Source organism: Lepidochelys kempii, chromosome 3 (assembly GCF_965140265.1).
Source record: "Lepidochelys kempii isolate rLepKem1 chromosome 3, rLepKem1.hap2, whole genome shotgun sequence".
NCBI lineage: Eukaryota > Metazoa > Chordata > Testudines > Cheloniidae > Lepidochelys > Lepidochelys kempii.
In genome coordinates, this window is record NC_133258.1 from 127,160,163 (window position 1) to 127,179,590 (window position 19,428).

The window sequence follows — 19,428 nt, forward strand, 5'->3', positions numbered from 1 at the left end:
TACTACCAAGAACTGCTGCTTTGGTTTTACAGCCAGTCCTCTGTCTGTAGAACAGCTTAAGTTCAAAGAAATCATAAATGACCCCTTAATGTTTAGTAAGTGCATTGGGTTCTTCAGGTGGAAGATGCTTTTAAGAACTGTAAGGTTGTGGTGTTAATCATGTGCTTGTGACAGTGTGTAATTCTTACATGCCTGTAATCTTTTGTTCAGCATACACAATTCAAAACTTTTAAACAGATAAGGATAAATATTGCTGTATGGTATTAATGCACCAGCAAAACTGTTACTTTTAGCTGTGTTTCACCAACTAATTCTTTGAGTGGCACATGTTCACTTGTGCTTTTTTCCCCTCTAGGGTTTTGCAGGCTGACACCTCACCCACGTTCACCAGGCACTTGGACAATGTATTTTGAAGGTGCAGACTATGAAAGTCACCTGTTACGCGAGAATGCTGAGCTAGTAGGTATTCATTTTGGGGTAATTCAGAGCAAGAGTCTGTAAATATTAACCTGCAGTGAACTATATTTTGTGCGTACTCAGTTTTTATCCTTATTCCAAAGAATAGATTTAATTGCTGTTTATTATTTGGCTTCTTAGGCCTGGGCTACACTGTGGGGGTGAGGGGGTTTCAAACGAAGATACTTCGACTTCAGCTACGCGAATAGCATAGCTGACGTTGTGTATATTAGTTCGACTTACCTGGCCGTCCTCACGGCGGTGAGTCGACTGCGGCAGCTCCCCCGTCGACTCTGCTTACTCCTCCTGCCGAGATGGAGTACAGGGTTCGATTCGGGGATTGATTTATCATGTCTAGACAAGGCGCAATAAATCGATCCCCGATAGATTGATCGCTACCTGCCGATTCGGCAGGTTGTGAAGACATACGCTTAGCAAAGAAAAATAACAATTTGTAGAAATGTTTCAAGATCAGCTTATATCAACGTTTCCCTATCTTTGTCATAGCATGCCTATCATAAAGTAAACAATTTTTCAATGGGGAGCAGAAGGCAAAGGAATTTCCCTCAAAAATACTATTAAACGATTCATTTTGAAAGTATATTTTAAATTTGTGTGTACAGGGCAACCTGTTTGTTTACTTGGGTATTCTTTTCTGCTTTGGGCTGTGTAAACCAGCAGCCAGCAACTAAATATTAATATTGAATATTCAATAATCTAGCACATCTGTTTTTGCCAGATCTTCAGGGAAATGTATTCTTGGGTTTTGGTTTTTTTCCATTTTCATTTTTGTTTTGCTTGTTGGAGCACTCTTGGGCAACAAGACTCAGTCTGAAAAACACTTATTTTACTTTTTTGTAAAAGACCAGTACTACTTCAGTGAGAGGTTTGTGTCATAGCCTAAATATTTTGATATTGTTATAATTGCATTAGTTTACCAAAAATATAATATGATGAAATCAAGAAAACCAGAATTAAAGCAGAACGTGCCATCCCCCTACTCAGCTGCTTCGAAGAAATCATTAGGATGGAGTGATAAAGTGTCTGCCAAATTGAGAGATGGGGACTCAAGAAATCCTAAACCCAAAGGTTTTTTCTTCATCCTTTCTAAAGCTGATGCAACAGTGGCATTCCTGGCAAAGGAAATGGCAATTCCTGCTAAGAGGGATTCTTTCTCAGAAGACCCTACAGACAGGATGGTAGAAATCATCATTAGACAGGATTTTCAAACTGCCTTTAGGAGCCTCGCTGGGAATTTTTTTTTTTTTTAAACCACAATATCCTGGTTGCAATAGCATAAAGAAGCATAGCCCCTTAGAACCATGCCAAATTTAAGTTGTTAGTAAAGAAAAAAATCTCCTTCCAATTCAGACAGTCACTGTTACTGAGACCCATCCTGCCTTGGTCCTAAAATAGACTTGAGGGCATGTCTCATTTAAGACATCTGGTGCTAATAGGCATCAGAAAAGTGGGTACAAGAGGTAGTGGAGCTGAGGTATTCTCTTGGGCTTCAGATTCTTCCACACCGTTTTTTCATCTCCTCACCTCAAGCAGTGATAAAAAGTATCAACTCATCCTGAAGGAAATCTTGTATGCCCTAGAGCTAAGGGCAGTAGAACTTGTCCCTTAAGAAAAGGTAACAAGGTTCTACTCCATATTCCTCATAGTAAGAAAAAGCTCTGGAGGAGTCTCGGCTGTGTACACTCAAAAGGCTAAAGGAGTTGATGAAGAAAACAAAAGTCAGGATGGAGACTGTCTTCCTCTGTCTCTGTAATCTCTCCAGGAAACTACCTCATATCAGTGGACCTGTCAGAGACTTACAATATGACACTTTCATCAGCCAAGTCTTCAGTTCATCCATAGCAGTTGTTGTCGTTAATACAAAATGTTACACTTTGGTCTCACTTACCCCTCCAGGAGTGTTCACAAATAATGATAATAGATTAGATGACTTGTCTGGGGATTTGTCTGTACCAGTTATTAGATGGTAGATCTCTTCATGACACAGTTAACGCTAATGGAGCTATTGCAAGGGTCTACTCTCCATCATCTGAATAGATGGGATAGAGTTTGCTTATGTATTCCAGTTTCTAATACTTTGAATCTGATTGATTGGCTACTCAGTGATAAATCGTAAAACACATTGGATGCTCCTACAAGATAAATGGCTCTTCTGGCCTCATGCAGGCATTCCACCATCTCAGACTATACAGGAGTGTGGACAAAAAGGAATAACAGCCAAAGGAAACAAAGTGTTTCAGCTCTTCGGGATTAGATCTCTGACCATGACACCTCAGGCCTCCTCATTAAATAATGCCATAAATGCAGGCTCATCCAAGTCTTATCGTATTCATGCTCTTTGGGACAACCTGTCTAGCCAAGCCAAAAATTAAAAATGTCTTCCAGTAAATAGTGGAATATAGTATAAGACATTACAGTTAAGAAGTGAACAAACCTGAACTGCCTCCAGTATTTGGAAACGGAGGGTCAATATTCCAGAAGTCTTGGACTAGTTAGAGACCAGTCACAAAAAGGAAGTAATCAAGTAACACATTGTCCATTTGTCACTAATGTAAGCTAATATCACCCTGAATTACATACAGTAGATCTCATGAGTAAGAAAGTGCCATTTTTAAGTTGCTTTTTTAAAAATAATTTTACTTTGTGAAATCCATAATGAAGTGGATAATTTGGTTCTAGAGCAGGTGATGACGACTTCTTTTTGAGCCACCGATTTTTTTGAGAGTTAAAATTGAGTTTTACTCCTGGTGGGTAGTCTGTAAAATTTTTAAAATAAATACTTCTGAAGATTTGCTTTACATTGACTTAGTTTCTAACCCTTTGCAAAGGAGCTGAAAGATGGAAGCAGTGACAAAGCTATATGTTCCCTGGGTCTTGTGACTTTTTCCTCTACGTAGTGTTTTTGGAGAAATCTGTCATTTCTCCAGTGGGTTTTTAATGGACTTGAAACCTGATTGTGTTCCAATTTAAATCAATGGAAAAACTCCTATTAAATAAAATGGGAGCAGGCTCCTGTTTTGCCGCAGTCTTTGGCACAAGAGTGCTGGGGTAGACTTCGCTGAGCATTTCCTTGCTTTTAAAAAAAAAATTTAACTTTGCCACAATGGTGTTTCATTTTTTTAAATTGTGTAACTTTTGTCTTATGAAACTCGCAGTGAGAGAGTTTTGCTTCATTTGGACACTACAATGGGCTTCATATACTTAAGATTGTAGTGTCACTTACATTACCTAACAGGGTATTGGCACCATAAGAGAATACCATGAAAATTACCTACTGCAAATATTCACTGGTGATTTTTTTCAAACTTAAATGTCTTGCTTGCTTTTTTGTGAAGTATTAAAAGGTTTTAATCTGCTCTTAAAATATTTATTGCCCCAGTATTTTTGCACATTAATTTTGTTTTCTAGAGGTTGGGTTTAAAAAAACTGAAACAAGGTTCAAAGAGCACAGTTATCATAAAATGATTTAACTAGTTTTCAGCTTTTATTTTTGTTAAATGATTTTAGAATTGTAGATCTCTTAGACCTCAGTAAATTTTTAGGTAGACTTTGGCCTTTCCTTTGGCAGTGATCTGAGCACAGATGTAATGCTGATAACCTCTCTCTAAACTAATACTAATCAAGAGTCACAGGTGTTAAAGTGAAAATGATTTGTAAAATGAGCTTTTGTATGTCAACAGGTATTCCATCCAATCATTCATTATTGTTTATTTTATTGATTTAGACTATTTAATGCAGAAATCTTCATACTCAGTTTTGCTGTTAATGCAAACTTACATGTTTGTTTCCCTCCCTCCCCCCTATTTGATAGGCTCAGCCTTTGAGGAAAGAACCTGAAATCATCACAGTAACATTAAAGAAACAAAATGGAATGGGCCTAAGCATTGTGGCTGCTAAGGTATGAAAACATATTGCAGTAAAATCATCAAGCAACACTTTTTACTTTAACATTTCCTTAAACATGTCCTGGGAAAGTCTATGTTGCATACCATATTTAGCCTGCTAGGTTCCTGGCTATGAAATGCTGGTCTATAAAATACACAGAATCTGAACAAAGTAAGAGAAACAACAATTTAAATCAGAAAATTTTAATATTGAAATTGTGTCCTATAATGAATTTTTGGATTTAATTTTGTAATTTGGCACTCTTAATATTGACCATATCACACTAATTGTTAATATATTACATTCATACTTGCATTTTTTTAAGTTAAATATTGATGCTATCAACCCTTTGTATTTGGATATTTAGGTTTTGATCTGAGTGTGAAAAGATAATGAAAACTGATTCACTGCTAAAAAAAAGTAGTAGAAACTCTTTATGATAAGGAGTAATAAATGCCAGTTTTTATGGAAGTGTTATATTTTTATATGCATTAAAATTTAAAAATGAGTTGTTAAAAAATTATTCTAGTATGTAAATGGAAGTTTCTATCTACTGTGTAGTGAACTGAAATTAGGTGCCTATGTGATTTTAATATTTGTTTCATCTTATTGATCTATAAAATACTATATGCAGAGTAGCTGGGCCAAGAGGAGGCTCCCTTTTGAAAGTTTGCCTTATAAGGGGTACTGGCTATAGATCCGTCTTGCCTGTGGTAACATAAAGAATGCACATATTACTCCAGCCACCAGATGGAGGGCTCTACCTATTGGCTAGGTCTGTCTATTATATGGGCTTTATGTAGCAGACACAACATTCTCTTGATTTTCAGCTTTTAGTGTGATTTATTTATTAATAATTTATATAACTGTGGTGCCCAAAAGCCCCAATCATGAGTAGGCCATGAACAAACACATGAAGAGACAATGTCTTTTTGCTGTGTAGTAGATGACCTATGTCAAAACACTTAAGTTACTGTCCCAACGAGTTTACATCCTAAAGATGCTATTATCTGACGGCTTTTAAACTGTCAGACATGACTGAGTACTTGTAAAGATTTTTCTTTTAGCTGAAATTTTGCATATTTCAGAATGTGTTTCTGCTTGAGGGGTGGTGGAGTTTTGATTATTTTGTATTTATTTTTAATGTTCTGTTCCTGCCATCGGGGGTTGGGGGGGTTAAGGAGTATACACCTAATTAGCATCTTGGACTACAAGAAAATAATATCAAAATCTGAGAAATTAGAGACTAAAAATTTTAATTTTGTGCTATTGACATGTTAGTGCAGTAGTAGTTTGAAAGACTAATAGTACATGAGTATTGAGAGTACCCCAATTTATCTGCACATCAGACTTCTGACTGCCAACTGAATTTCAGTTTAGGGTTTGCTCGATATGGAAGTGGAACTGGTTTATTAAATTGATGAGAAGTCCTAATTTAGCGTGAAAAAACTTTCTCATGTAAGGAGGAGCAGGGATATGAGATGGGGAGAATTGCTGTTTCCATTGGAACTGACTTCCCTGTTGGGTACACAGTTTTCACTGACAGCATACTCCTAATTTATAGCAGCAGTACACAACTGGGCTACTGCGTGGTGTCGAAATAAGTTTTAAAAAGTTGAGGTTAAAAAAATTATTCTCACCTGTGTGAAAAACTAGTAAGAAGCAGATGTTCTGTTTCCTTATCCTGATGTTAATCTATGGCTATGTAGAAAATCTTTTTTGCCCAGCTAATGCGTATTTGAAATAGCAAAGTAAATAGTGAAATCTGTTATGTGACTACTTAAGAAACCAGTAGAATATTGGTTGCATAAAAGAGATGGTCTTTCGTTGAAAGCTGAATCAAATGGTCCTAGAAATAGAATGGAGATATTTTTCAAGTGGTTGCTTAGAACAGAGAATTGCTTATTAGAGAGAGCTGTTTTTTCAGTTTTTCTGTATTATCATAAAAGTAATAAAAGGTGCAAAAAAGTGTACCGGCAGTGCAATTTCCAAAGTTGTGTAGAAAAGAGCAATTGAAATTATGTAAATGGTATTTGAGAAGCTGTAACAGTGAATACACTTTCTCATTTTTTGTTACTTTCCTTATCTATTGACTCTTGGTTTTTCCAGTGGATTTCAGTCATATATTTTGCATTGGTACAGAAATTGAAATTCTGGAATGAGGGGAGAATGCAGTTTTGTTTTGTTTTTGTTCGTTGTTTTTTTCCCCTGCAGAAAACGAGGAGGGAGAGAGATATTATATTTGTTGAAATTTGCCAGGTCTAAAAAATCATTATGCTGTGAAATGAAGTTCTTAAAAGTATGGACTATCCAAAAAGACTTAGACCGCATGTGTCAGAGTGGAATTAATTTGTCGGTTGCACTCGCACACCATTGTTAACATTTTGCAAATTGTTTTTGCAATATTTCTCTTCAAAATTGGAAAAGCATTGACTTTCAAATAATAATGTAAAATTATATTTTATTGTAAGAAATGAAGGCCTCTCTCTGTGCTGCAGGTGGAACTCTTGGGCCCTTAGATGACAGGAGTGCTTCAAAAAAGGCAATAAAACCTGAAAATTACAATGATTGCTCAGTAGATGGCAGTGTTACAAATAATACAAGTATCAGTTTACTCGGCTGGAGATACTTTTATACTTCCAGTGCTAAAGTTTAAATTATGAATATAGATCTGTCTCTGACTTCAGTGACAAAAGAACTGTACTCATTTCATTTAATTTCCAATAAACCTGGACAATTGGAAAAAGGCAAATATATTGCCTATCTTTAAAAAAGGGAAGGAGGAGAATCCAGGGAACTACAGTCTGCTCAGCTTCACCACAGTCACTGGAAAAATCATGGAGCAGGTCCTCAAGGAATCCATTTTGAAGCAGTTGGAGGAGAGGAAGGTGATCAGGAACAGTCAACATGGATTCACCAAGGGCAAGTCATGCCTGACCAACCTGATTGCCTTCTATGATGAGATAACTGGCTCTGGATATGGAAAAAGTGGTAGATGCGATATTCTTTGACTTTAGCAAGTTTTTGATATGGGTTCCCACGGTATTCTTGCCAGCAAGTTAAAGTAGTATGGGCTGGATGAATGGACTATAGGGTGGATAGAAAGCTGGCTAGATTGTCAGGCTCAACGGGTAGTGATCAATGGCTCCATGTCTAGTTGGCAGCTGGTACCAAGCGGCGTGCCCCAGAGGTCGGTCCTGGGGCCGGTTTTCTTCAATATCTTCATAAATGATCGGGAGGATGGTGTGGATTGCACCCTCAGCAAGTTTGCAGATGACACTAAACTGGGAGGAGAGGTAAATACGTTGGAGGGTAGGGATAGGATACAGAGGGACCTAGAGAAATTGGAGGATTGGGCCAAAAGAAATCTGATGAAGTTCAACAAGGACAAGTGCAGAGTCCTGCACTTAGGACGGAAGAATCCTATGCACTGCTACAGACTAGGGACCAAATGGCTTGGCAGCAGTTCTGCAGAAAAGGACCTAGGGGTTACAGTGGACGAGAAGCTGGATATGAGTCAACAGTGTGCTGTTCTTGCCAAGAAGGCCAATGGCATTTTGGGATGTATAAGTAGGGGCATTGCCAGCAGATTGAGGGACGTGATCATTCCCCTCTATTCGACACTGGTGAGGCCTCATCTGGAGTACTGTGTCCAGTTTTGGGCCCCACACTACAAGAAGGATGTGGAAAAATTGGAAAGAGCCCAACGGAGGGCAACAAAAATGATTAGGGACTGGAACACATGAGTTATGAGGAGAGGCTGAGGGAACTGGGGATGTTTAGTCTACGGAAAAGAAGAATGAGGGGGGATTTGATAGCTGCTTTCAACTACCTGAAAGGGGGTTCCAAAGAGGATGGCTCTAGACTGTTCTCAGTGGTAGCAGATGACAGGACAAGGAGTAATGGTCTCAAGTTGCAGTGGGGGAGATTTAGGTTGGAAATTAGGAAAAACTTTTTCACTAGGAGGGTGGTGAAACACTGGAATGCGTTACCTAGGGAGGTGGTGGAATCTCCTTCCTTAAAAGTTTTTAAGGTCAGGCTTGACAAAGCCCTGGCTGGGATGATTTAATTGGGGATCGGTCCTGCTTTGAGCAGGGGGTTGGACTAGATGACCTCCTGAGGTCCCTTCCAACCCTGATATTCTATGATTCTAAGGTCAAGTGCGGAGTTCTGCACTTAAGACGGAAGAATCCCATGTTCTGTTACAGGCTAGGGATCGACTGGCTCAGCGGCAGTTCTGCAGAAAAGGACCTGGGATTACAGTGGACAAGAAGCTGGATATGAATCAACAGTGTGCCCTTGTTGCCAAGAAGGCTAACGGCATGTTGGGCTGCATTAGTAGGAGCATTGCCAGCAGATTGAGGGAAGTGATTATTCCAATTTATTCAGCAGTAGAGAGGCCACATCTGGAGTGTCACGTCCAGTTTTGGGCCCCCCACTGCAGAAACGATGTAGACAAATTGGGGAGGGCAACGAAAATTATTAGGGGGCTGGGGCGCACGATTTAGAATCAGAGAATATCAGGGTTGGAAGGGACCTCAGGACATCATCTAGGTCAGCTCCCTGCTCAAAGCTCCCCAACTAAATCATCCCAGCCAGGGCTTTGTCAAGCCTCACCTTAAAAACCTCTTAGGAAGGAGATTCCACCACCTCCCTAGGTAACCCATTCCAGCGATTCACCACCTTCCTAGTGAAAAAGATTTTCCTAATATCCAACCTAAACCTCCCCCACTGCAACTTGAGACCATTACTTCTTGTTCTGTCATCTGGTACCATTGAGAACAATCTAGATCCATCCTCTTTGGAACCCCCTTTCAGGTAGTTGAAAGCAGCTATCAAATCCCCCCTCATTCTTCTCTTCTGCAGACTAAATAATCCCAGTTCCCTCAGCCTCTCCTCATAAATCATGTGCTCCAGCCCCCTAATTATTTTTGTTGCTCTCCGTTGGACTCTTTCCAACTTTTCCACATCCTTCTTGTAGTGTGGGGCGCAAAACTGGACACAGTACTCCAGATGAGGCCTCACCAGTGTCAAATAGAGGGGAATGATCACGTCCCTCGATCTGCTAGCAATGCTCCTACTTATACAGCCCAAAATGCTGTTAGCCTTCTTGGCAGCAAGGGGGCACTGTTGACTTATATCCAGCTTCTCGTCCACTGTAACCCGTAGGTCCTTTTCTGCGGAACTGCTGCCTAGCCACTTGGTCCCGAGTCTGTAGCAGTACATGGGATTCTTCCATCCTAAGTGCAGGACTCTGCACTTGTCCTTGTTGAACCTCATCAGATTTCTTTTGGCCCAATCCTCTAATTTGTCTAGGTCCCTCTGTATCCTATCCCTACCCTCCAGCGTATCTACCTCTCCTCCCAGTTTAGTGTCATCTGCAAACTTGCTGAGGGTGCAATCCCCACCATCCTCCAGATCATTATTGAAGATATTAAACAAAACTGGCTCCAGGACTGACCCTTGGGGCACTCCGCTTGATACCAGCTGCCAACTAGACATGGAGCCATTGATCGCTACCCACTGAGCTTGATCTAGCCAGCTTTCTATCCACCTTAGAGTCCATTCATCCAGCCCATGCTTCTTTGAGAAGAAGTTTGCAGACGAGAAGAGTGAGGGGGGATCTGATAGCAACCTTCAATTACCTGAAGGGGGATTCCAAAGAGGATGGAGCTAGGCTGTTCTCAGTGGTGGCAGATGACAGAACAAGGAGCAATGGTCTCAAGTTGCAGTTTGGGAGGTGTAGGTTGGATAATAGTTTTTCCTATTTCACTAGGAGGGTGGTGAAGCACTGGAATGGGTTACCTAGGGACGTGGTGGAATCTCCATCCTTTTTTTAAGAGGTTTTTACGGCCCGGCTTGACAAAGCCCTGGCTGGAATGATTTAGTTGGAGTTGGTCCTGCTTTGAGCAGGGGGTTGGACTAGATGACATCCTGAGGTCCCTTCCAACCCTGATATTCTATGATTCATAAAGGAGGAATGGAGTGTTGTGCCATCTCAACACTGATCTCTCTCAGTTATTAAGTGAAACTGATCAGCTCCGAAGGGACTCCTGTCTGGTCAACATTTGCCAGTCAGATGATGACTGTAATGCAAAGTCACAGGCATTTTTGGAGAAGAGAGGGAAGTGGGAAGATTCTCAGATTGGTGAAGAAAATGAAATCCTTTTCACTCTGTATTTCTTCCCCCCTTCCCCTTGTCCTTATGGTGGAGTTCAGTTTGTAATACACACAAAAATAGTTATAAATGTGATTCAAAATTGGTCCCACCCTTCAATTTATGTAATTTTACATTATAAAGGAGTGGTATGTTTGTCAACACAGCTTTTGAGAACCCATGTAACAAACAAGTGTGCATGTGCAATGAATGAAAACAAATGTTAGTAATGAAACACCTGTTTTGAGCTTATAAGAGGTTATTAAAATGATTTTAAGAGTTAGAAAAAAATACCTTGCAACATCTTTTAAAACTATGAATAGTTGTATTCTGTTTAAAAAGATTAAATTATACAGGTTGTCCAGCGTTGTTATCCAGAAAGTCCAACTGCTGCTCCACCACTATTGTAATGTTGCATGTTTTTCTGTACTAAAGCCTTTTGTAATTGTGCCTCGAATAGCATCACAGGGGCACTGAGTTTTAGGGAGATGGGAGTGGTTGGGCATCAGTGGCAGTACTGATTTTTGCGGTTGTGTGCAGATTTTGGTTGCTCTAACCCTGAAAGATGTTGTGATGTTAAAAGCTGCTTGACTCTCAACCACATTGCGGTTACATTTTATGAAATCCAGATGATTTGGAAGCAGTATGTGCGTGCAGTTTACTTTAAAAATATATCACTTTGGGGAGGTTGGGGGGGGTTAGCATGTGACTTCTTACCCATCTGTGGGCCAGCACATTACTTCCTGTTTAATTTGGAGGTTTTTTGTCTTTTGAACAAGAGGTCCCTTTTTGTTTTTCTAGCAGTTTTCAAAGTTTAATAAAGCTCCTAAAGTAAATGAAAGTCAGAGCTGCATAAGTGATTACGTAAGAGTCTGAATATTGTATTGGTTATAGCTAGTGTTGATAAATGCCATACAGTGTCATAGCATCCAGCTCAGAATTATCTTGATGGGTGTCTTGGAAAATCTAGCAGACTGTCGTGTTGGTTTCTGTTGAGGGCTAAGAGAGAAGTGGAGAATTGTTTGTTGCTGGGTTTTTTTTAAGGATCTATAGTCCCAGAGATCAAAATGTGGTTTTCTGTTGTTGGAAGAACAGAATCCATGGTAAGTTTGTTCAGGGTTCTATTTGGAACTGTTTTGCTGTAAAGTTTTAAATGTTATACCTGAACTTTTTCCTGTACTTTTGCTTGTTTAAACCTGTCTGTAGGTATTTGTTCTGGTAGCAGCTATTTAATGAGGCATGCAGTTACACAGTTGGGGTAGTGGCTAACTTTTCAAACATTAGAAGGGAGAAAAAAACCCTATACTTTAATTCTAAGTCCTTTCTTTTTAAGCACTTCTCAAAAGAAAGACTTGTGGTAGTGACAGTTTTTAGCTTTTTACTGTTTAAGTAACACCACTGACTGCTACTATTTTACTTTAAAAGAGCATGAATAGCATGACTTACGATACGCCTGCTTGTCATATTAATTGGCTTTAATCCAGATTCCTCTAAATGTCCCTGTTTACCATTTATAAAGTGTTGTAAGAATAATTAAAATTGACATCCTAAACAGTACTTGTAAGAGATTTTAATATTTTGTGGACCTGGTCTGTGAATAGAATAACAGACCTAGAAAATGTGCTCCAGTGACTCAAACTATTTATTGAATTTAAGGTATATTTACAGAGTGGAGAAATGTAGATTGATACTGTACAAAACAAGGTAGGGTTTCACTGTCTTCTGTGAGCACAGTAGAACAGAAATGGTTTACAAGAAGCTGCTGATTAATGAACACAACCAGTGTGTGAAGACTGACTTAAACGTATTATGTTTTTGTACTTTGAAGGATATGGGACCTTTCTCTTCCATTTATTAAAATTAGTCATTTGTTACAACCACAAGGGAAAAAGTTAGTCAACAAAATTGACCCAGGAAAAACATTTCTTTCAAAACACAAATAAGTGTATTTTTCTGTAAAAATATGGTAATTGGGTAAAGTATTTCCATTGAATTTACTGAAATAAAGTAATCAGCTGATGAGATACAGGCTTTTTGAAAAAATTACAAACATTTCAAAATCTGAACATGACAGATTTTGCCATTCGACACTAGAAAAAGGCATTGCCTTTCTAAAAGATTCTTTTGATTGTTATGTAACTTTGGGTTTTTTTAAGGATGAATTAATTAGAATGTGGGATAAGTTATTTTTTAGTCTAAAATGTATTAATTGTATGAATGATCAGTTGTACTAACAGTTACTGGTTCTTTAGCCCAATTTACATCGGTATAAGTTGGTGGTGTAAAAAGGGGCTGAAATGGGATTGATTTTAATATCAGGAATTTTGAATATATTGTGGGATATCTATGCAAATCAGGAATTTCTTTCTGATATTTTACGTGTGGCATAGAGAACTTTTGTTAGGCAATCCAGAATTAACTGACTTACTAAAAAAAAACTTTAAAATCGGATTCTTCTGTCACCAATAGTACTTTTAGGATCTGAACTTCACCAGTATATGCTGACAAATATGTATGAGTATGTTTACCATGAGTTAGCAAACAACAAAGCATTGGTATACTTTTGTACAGTTCATTATTTCATTGTTGACATACAAGCTTCTCTTCTGGTAGAATTCTAGTGTTTTGGCATTCTGTGGACGTGAATGGACTTATACTTGATCAGTCTGAACGTTAGTTTACATGCCTAAAGGACAACTTGTGCATTATTTGATGTTATTGAGCAAAGAGGGGTTTTTCTGGTGCCTAATATTGTTTCAGATCAGGCATCTCAACTACCTGTGCTTCTTAATAACCTCTTAGAACTGAGAGCATTTCATTAGCATTATCACCACAGGGTTTTTGTTTTTTCATGCCTCTGTCTCCTAGAAGTAAGCAATTATGGAAGCTGCCGGTTTAGCTCATGCCATGGGACATACAAATAAGCAATTAACATGGTGGTAAGTGACTTGCTTCCTGCCAACTCATCATTTTCAGTGTTTTTTGTAGCTTCTGGTACTGAGGGAAGTTCCATGATAGGTAGCTTCTTCTTCTTCCTGTTTCTTTGTCTTATAAGCTTATGGCACCCTGGCTGCACGCGCGCGTGCTCACTCTCTTTCTCCTTTATCTGAAGCCACAGATAGGGTTGCCAACTTTCTAGTTGCTCAAAACCAAACACTCTGGCCCTGCCCCGCCCCTTCTCTGAGGTCCCGTCCCTGCTCACTACATTCCCTCTCCTTCGGTGGCTTTCTGTCCCCCACCCTCACTCACTTTCACTCATCTGGGGCTGGGGGTGCGGGCTCCAGGGTGAGGCCAGAAATGAGGGTTTCAGGGTGCGAGAGGGGGCTTAGGGCTGGGGCATAGGGTTGGGGCTCACGATTGGGGTGTGGGCTTACCTTGGGTGGCTCCTGGTCAGCAGCACAGTATGGGGAACTAAGGCAGGCTGCCTGCTCGTCTTGGCACCATGCCGTGTGCACCCTGGAAGTAGCCAGCAGATCTGGGTCCTAGGTGGGGAGGGGGGAGGACAGGAGGTTCCATGGGCTGCTCTCACCTGCAGGCACCGCCCCCCCGGCCAATGGGAGTGCGGAGCCGGTGCTCAGAGTGGGGGCAGCACACAGAGCCCTGTGGCCCTGCCCCCTGCCTAGAAGCCAGACCTGCTGGCCACTTCTGAGGTGCGGTGCCAGCCAGGACAGGTAGGGAGGGACTAGTCTGCCTTAGTGCTGCATTGCCTGGTCAGCAGTGCTGACCAGAGCTGCCAGGGGCCCTTTTTGACCGGGTGTTTCCACTGAAAATCAGACCCCTGGTACCCCTAGCCACAGATCTGATTCAGGTGGACAAGTAAGATTTCACTCAATGCAAGTTTCGACTATATATTGCAAATGGGTCACCCAGATGTTTGTTTTAATGTCGTCTGCTGGGAAAGCACTTCTCCCTAGAGCTAAGCTCCTTGCAAAACCGGGTGGATATGCTAATTCTAGCTGTGCCATAATAGCTAAGTATTCAGGTGCTTCCTAACATACACAAAATATTTTATTTCATTATGATTGCTTCCTTTCCCTCCCCACTCCAAAGACGGCAGCATGTTGGAAGGAGGAAAACCACAAAGGAAGAGTCCAAGGATCACAGTCTATTTAGGAAAAAGAAAAGGAGTACTTGTGGCACCTTAAAGACTAACCAATTTATTTGAGCATGAGCTTTCGATGAAGTGAGCTGTAGCTCACGAAAGCTCATGCTCAAATAAATTGGTTAGTCTCTAAGGTGCCACAAGTACTCCTTTTCTTTTTGCGAATACAGACTAACACGGCTGTTACTCTGAAACCAGTCTATTTAGGGTGTTCTATTTTTTCATTAAGACAGTCACAAACAGATTACATCTGTTGTAAGTACAGAAGGATAGGTGTGTGGGGAACCTGCTCAATTTATTGTGCAATAGAAACAATATTCAATGGTTTTTCCTGTTGATTAAGCTAGAGGGGAAGGGGGCATAGTAAGTGTAGAAGGTTTAACTGGTATTCCATCTACCATGCGTGATCAGCTTAAGGCCTTTTGGCTACGCACAGTAAACAATACAGAGAAGGTGGGTTTAATTGGACCAGCTTCTTTTGGACAACTTTATTGGAGCTATCAAGATCCATGGGGTCCTACACATGCCTATTGCAACTTGTAGTGTACCTCATCCAATGCACTAAATGCCCCAACAACAACGTGCGTGAATCCAGACAATTACTGTATTCTCAAATGAACGTACACAGAAAAATTACAAAAAACAGAAACACCATGTCACCTGTGGGCGAACACTTTTCACAAAATGATCACTCTATATCTGATCTCTCAGTCCTTGTCGTCAAAGGAAACCGGCACAACACCTTCAAAAGATGAGCCTGAGAACCTAAATTCATAACTCTGTTAGACACCAAAAATCATTGACTTAATAAAGATACTGGATTTATGGCTCATTACAACAGTCTATAACTCACTAACACTCCTTTATCCTATGACAGTAAAGGTGTTAACTGCCCACCTTCACCTTGCAACGTGTGTTAACTGCTTATCTGTTTCATTCATGTATTTAGCTGTGACACTGAGTTTCCCAGATCTGAAGAAGAGCTCTGTGTAAGATCAAAAGCTTGTCTCTGTCCCCAACGGAAGTTGGTCCATTGTATCTCGAATGGGACCAATGCCACTGGAATAACACTGCTAATAGTAATACTGTAGCATCCTGATTGTGATTTTTCTCATTCTCGAGGATCTCAAAGTATATTACATAAGATCTACAAAAATTATTCATAAAGAAATAGCTTCTGTCACCACTGAAAAGTAGTCTCAACTGGTCTGGAAATTGTTAGCTGTTTAGCAGGACCCAGCAACATTACATGTGATTTTAAACTCCGTCCATCTGAAACTGTCCACTTGAATTGAGATAGGTAGAATGTAATTATCTCATGTTCAGTTTCAACACCAGCGGCTAAAACCCATCTCTTGAAAAAACAGCACTGGAATATTTGGATTGTACAACAGAGGTCCTGCCCAATTAATGTCTTACCCACAAGGCAGCACCACCAACCATTAGTTCAGTTCAGTACTGACACACAAGGGAATAGTGTCACTGAATCAGAAGTAGTATAATTTCTGGTAAATGGCTTGACTCCAAATATCTCGGTGCTTTACAGATCTGAATAGTACTTGAAAGTGTGTGTTAAAAGTAAAGTCCTCAGTTAGTAAACTTTAAGCTCAGAGTGTCAACGAATAATTGATATTTTGAAAGCTCATAATTTGAGGTAAGTGAAGGGTTCCATGCAGATCTAAATTTTAGATTTCTGTTGCAAAAGCTGGAGAATACTGAATAACATATCTGAACCTTGTGGGGACTGCCATGTTAAAGAGGGTTTTTCATGAAGGTTTAGAAAAGATTTAGTCGACTGAAGTATTTTCCTCCTCCTCATTTTCTTTTTTCTCCCATGTCTTTTAAAGTAGGAGTAAAATTCAAGGAGGTAAAAAGCCCATTGCATACTCAATTTCAATTTCTGAAATCCAGATTCCTTAGCAATTAGGGAGAAATAGTGGTATTTTTCATCAATAAAGAGATTTGGAAGAGATTGATTTTTAGATGGGTGCGATTTAGTGCTGAGACAAAGATGATTTGGCACCCAAATCAATGTACTTTTGTCTAGATCAGTAGATATCACCTGCCAATAACATCTACCGAACATATTCGAATTAATAGCAAGGCAGTTAAATCAGATGGAAACCAAAACCAGGTAAAAAGGAAGCTAAGAATGAAGGAAAATAAGATATGTTTGATACTGTTTTTAATAGAAGAAAAGCATAATTTTTTTAGAGATGTAAAGGTTCTTCTTTTCCTTTCTATCTACTTTGAGAAGCAAGTCTTATGAAACTGTAGGTGAAGTCCAGTTAACTTACTGTTTTGTGCTTGAGCCTGTAGTGTTTTCACTGGACATTTTTTTAATAACAAATTAACGAATACCTAGTGTGAAATCATGGTTTCATTAAAGTCAGTGACAGAACTTGCACTGATTTAGCCCTGGTTTTTATTCACTTCTCTTTGGGATTGTAAACACTGAATATGACTCAGCAGATTCATTGGATGCTTTTGAACTTTAAGAAATTACGCATGTATGAACTGTGGCATTTTTCTAGCTCTTAAGGTGTTTTGAATTTGTCTTCCAACCCCACATTACTTAGTATTTTAACAAAAGTATGGTCATTGTCATTCAGGTGCATTGTGTGTCTCTTCCAGCTGGTGACGTTGTTTGGTGGCAGTGTTTGAATACCTCTCAGTTTTACTGGAGGAGGGTTTTTTGCTTACAACTGTACTTTCTCCAATTCCTAAAATGTTTCTGGTTTTTTTCAAGGGGGGGGGAAGAGTTTGCATATGTGGAGCATGAGTCAGTTTAAAAAATCAGTATGTTGGGTTGGTTTTTTTTTTTTGTTTTTTTTTTGAAGAGCACCACATGAAACAAAGCAGCTGTAACCACAATTAAAGGAAGCCGTTCTGCATACAGCAAGCTGGTTCACCTCATTTATGTTTGGAGATTATATGGAGTGTGGTTTAGAGTATTTTGTCTAATGATGATAGATTTCCAAAGTTGAAATTGGACTGGGGGGACTGAACTTCCTCTGCCAAAGAGTTTTTGACCTTCAAATGGAGGAGATGTTTTTGTCCTCATTGTAAATGTATAATCAGTAGTTACTGAGTTGGTTTCCCCCATTCTCCTGAACTGATGGCAAATTAAAAAATGTCAGGGTCACAACATGTTCTGTACGTAGATAAGCAGATTTACATGCTCTTTCTTGACTAAGGCTGACCTGTGAAATCATATAACTTTTGGGGAATGTGGGTGTTTGGTTTTTCAGAAGCCTTTCCTTTATACTTCATAGTGAGTTGCATATGTAAACCAGCTGGAGTAGTTTAGTAAACTGGTGTACTCTTAGAATGCTTATAAATGTAGCTTATTTAAATACTTGTAGATTTACTGCTTGCCAGACAAGTCAAGCTGAGACTGATCCTATTGCATAAACCTGCCTTTAAGGATGTTTATAAAACTTCTGATCTTCTGTATAAGCTTACAGAGACTAGAAAATGAGAATTAATCTTGATGACACCAGTGAATACTACTGTTTCGGGGGGCAGTGGGAAGAGTGGAGTAAAAATATAGCTATCAAGCCTGGACTCTTTTATCATGGAGCGGAAGTTATATTGGTTTGTTAAATGTTCTAGTTACACAGATTATTTTGTATCCCTGAAAATATGCTCAGTTACTATAATGCAAAAAACCCCCCCCAAAAAACAAAAACTTTCTAATCCAAAGATACACATACAAAGATTTTTGTTTTGTTTTTTCTTCTCTTCTATATTATTATCCTTATTTATGAAGCCTCATGAAAGGAAGTGAGCTTTTAATTATCAATTCAGTTGAGTAGATCATCTAACAATATTTCAGATTAATCTCAATTAAATGTAATAAAATAAGGCTTGTTTTAAGCTATTCTTCAGATCACTTATTTTAGGACCAGGCTTACTCCAAGTAAAAGTTTTGTGATTAATCCTTTCAGAAATCCATTTCAAATAGCATGGTTTTTCAGTATAAAAAAAATGGATTTAGCCAATGTGTTACGCTCTTATATCTATGTTCCTTTCTGTATCATTCCCTCCTTCCTTCTCAAATAGGTGTACTTTTTGTAAAAAAAAGTTCTCCATGACGAGAACAAATATAATTTTATTCCCATGGCTGAATCGTGTGCAGAGTGCATACCAATTATTCTACTCACTTTTTAAAGTATTTGCGGTGTTATTTTCTTATCTTCTTTTGGAGCCTAGCTCTTTCTTTCGTTTTCTGAAATATGTATTTCCTGTAGATAACGTTCATGATTGTCATTAACAAAAAGGCAGGGTGCCCAATCTGACTTCTGATTAACAGGTTTTTGCATTCTAGACTTCTGGCTTGATACGTAAGCCTGATCTTTTCAACCATTTCAGTGGGAATAATACTCAGGGAACGATTGGAGAATGGCTCAATACAACTTCAGATGTTTGTTACATAATAATTGGAAAATTTAGATATCTTTTATTTTAAAGCTGTTTCCCCAGAGTACTAAGCATGTGAATTCTCAAACCACTGAAAGCTACCATGGAGTTAAAGCAGAAATCTTCAAGTCCTCACTCAAGTCACTTATAAAATTTGAATATATTTCCTATAACCTAAAGTAGATGTTAATACAGTTAACATACTGTAGTAACATAATTCATGTTTGTATTAATGTTTTGCGCCCTGTAATCAAGCATAATTCTTAGCTTTACCAGTTTTATTGTCATTTTTAACTGAATAGAAAGCAAGGTGTGTGAAGCTGAACAGGTATAGGCAAACAATAGTTGTCTAAAACTTGTAGCAATGAGGCATTGCCATTAATTA

The 19,428-nt window shown here is 39.1% G+C and overlaps 1 protein-coding gene across 18 annotated transcripts in view; it reads left to right on the forward strand.

Annotated features, from left to right (window-relative positions):
- The window catches only part of AFDN (afadin, adherens junction formation factor), a 213,266-nt gene that overhangs the window by 153,303 nt on the left and 40,535 nt on the right, over positions 1–19,428 (forward strand). For all 18 annotated transcript variants that reach the window (XM_073337925.1, XM_073337926.1, XM_073337928.1 and 15 more), the window contains 2 exons: positions 356–459; positions 4,289–4,375. In XM_073337925.1, the coding sequence (XP_073194026.1) occupies positions 356–459; positions 4,289–4,375 (191 nt within the window). The remainder of the gene's footprint in view (positions 1–355; positions 460–4,288; positions 4,376–19,428) is intronic.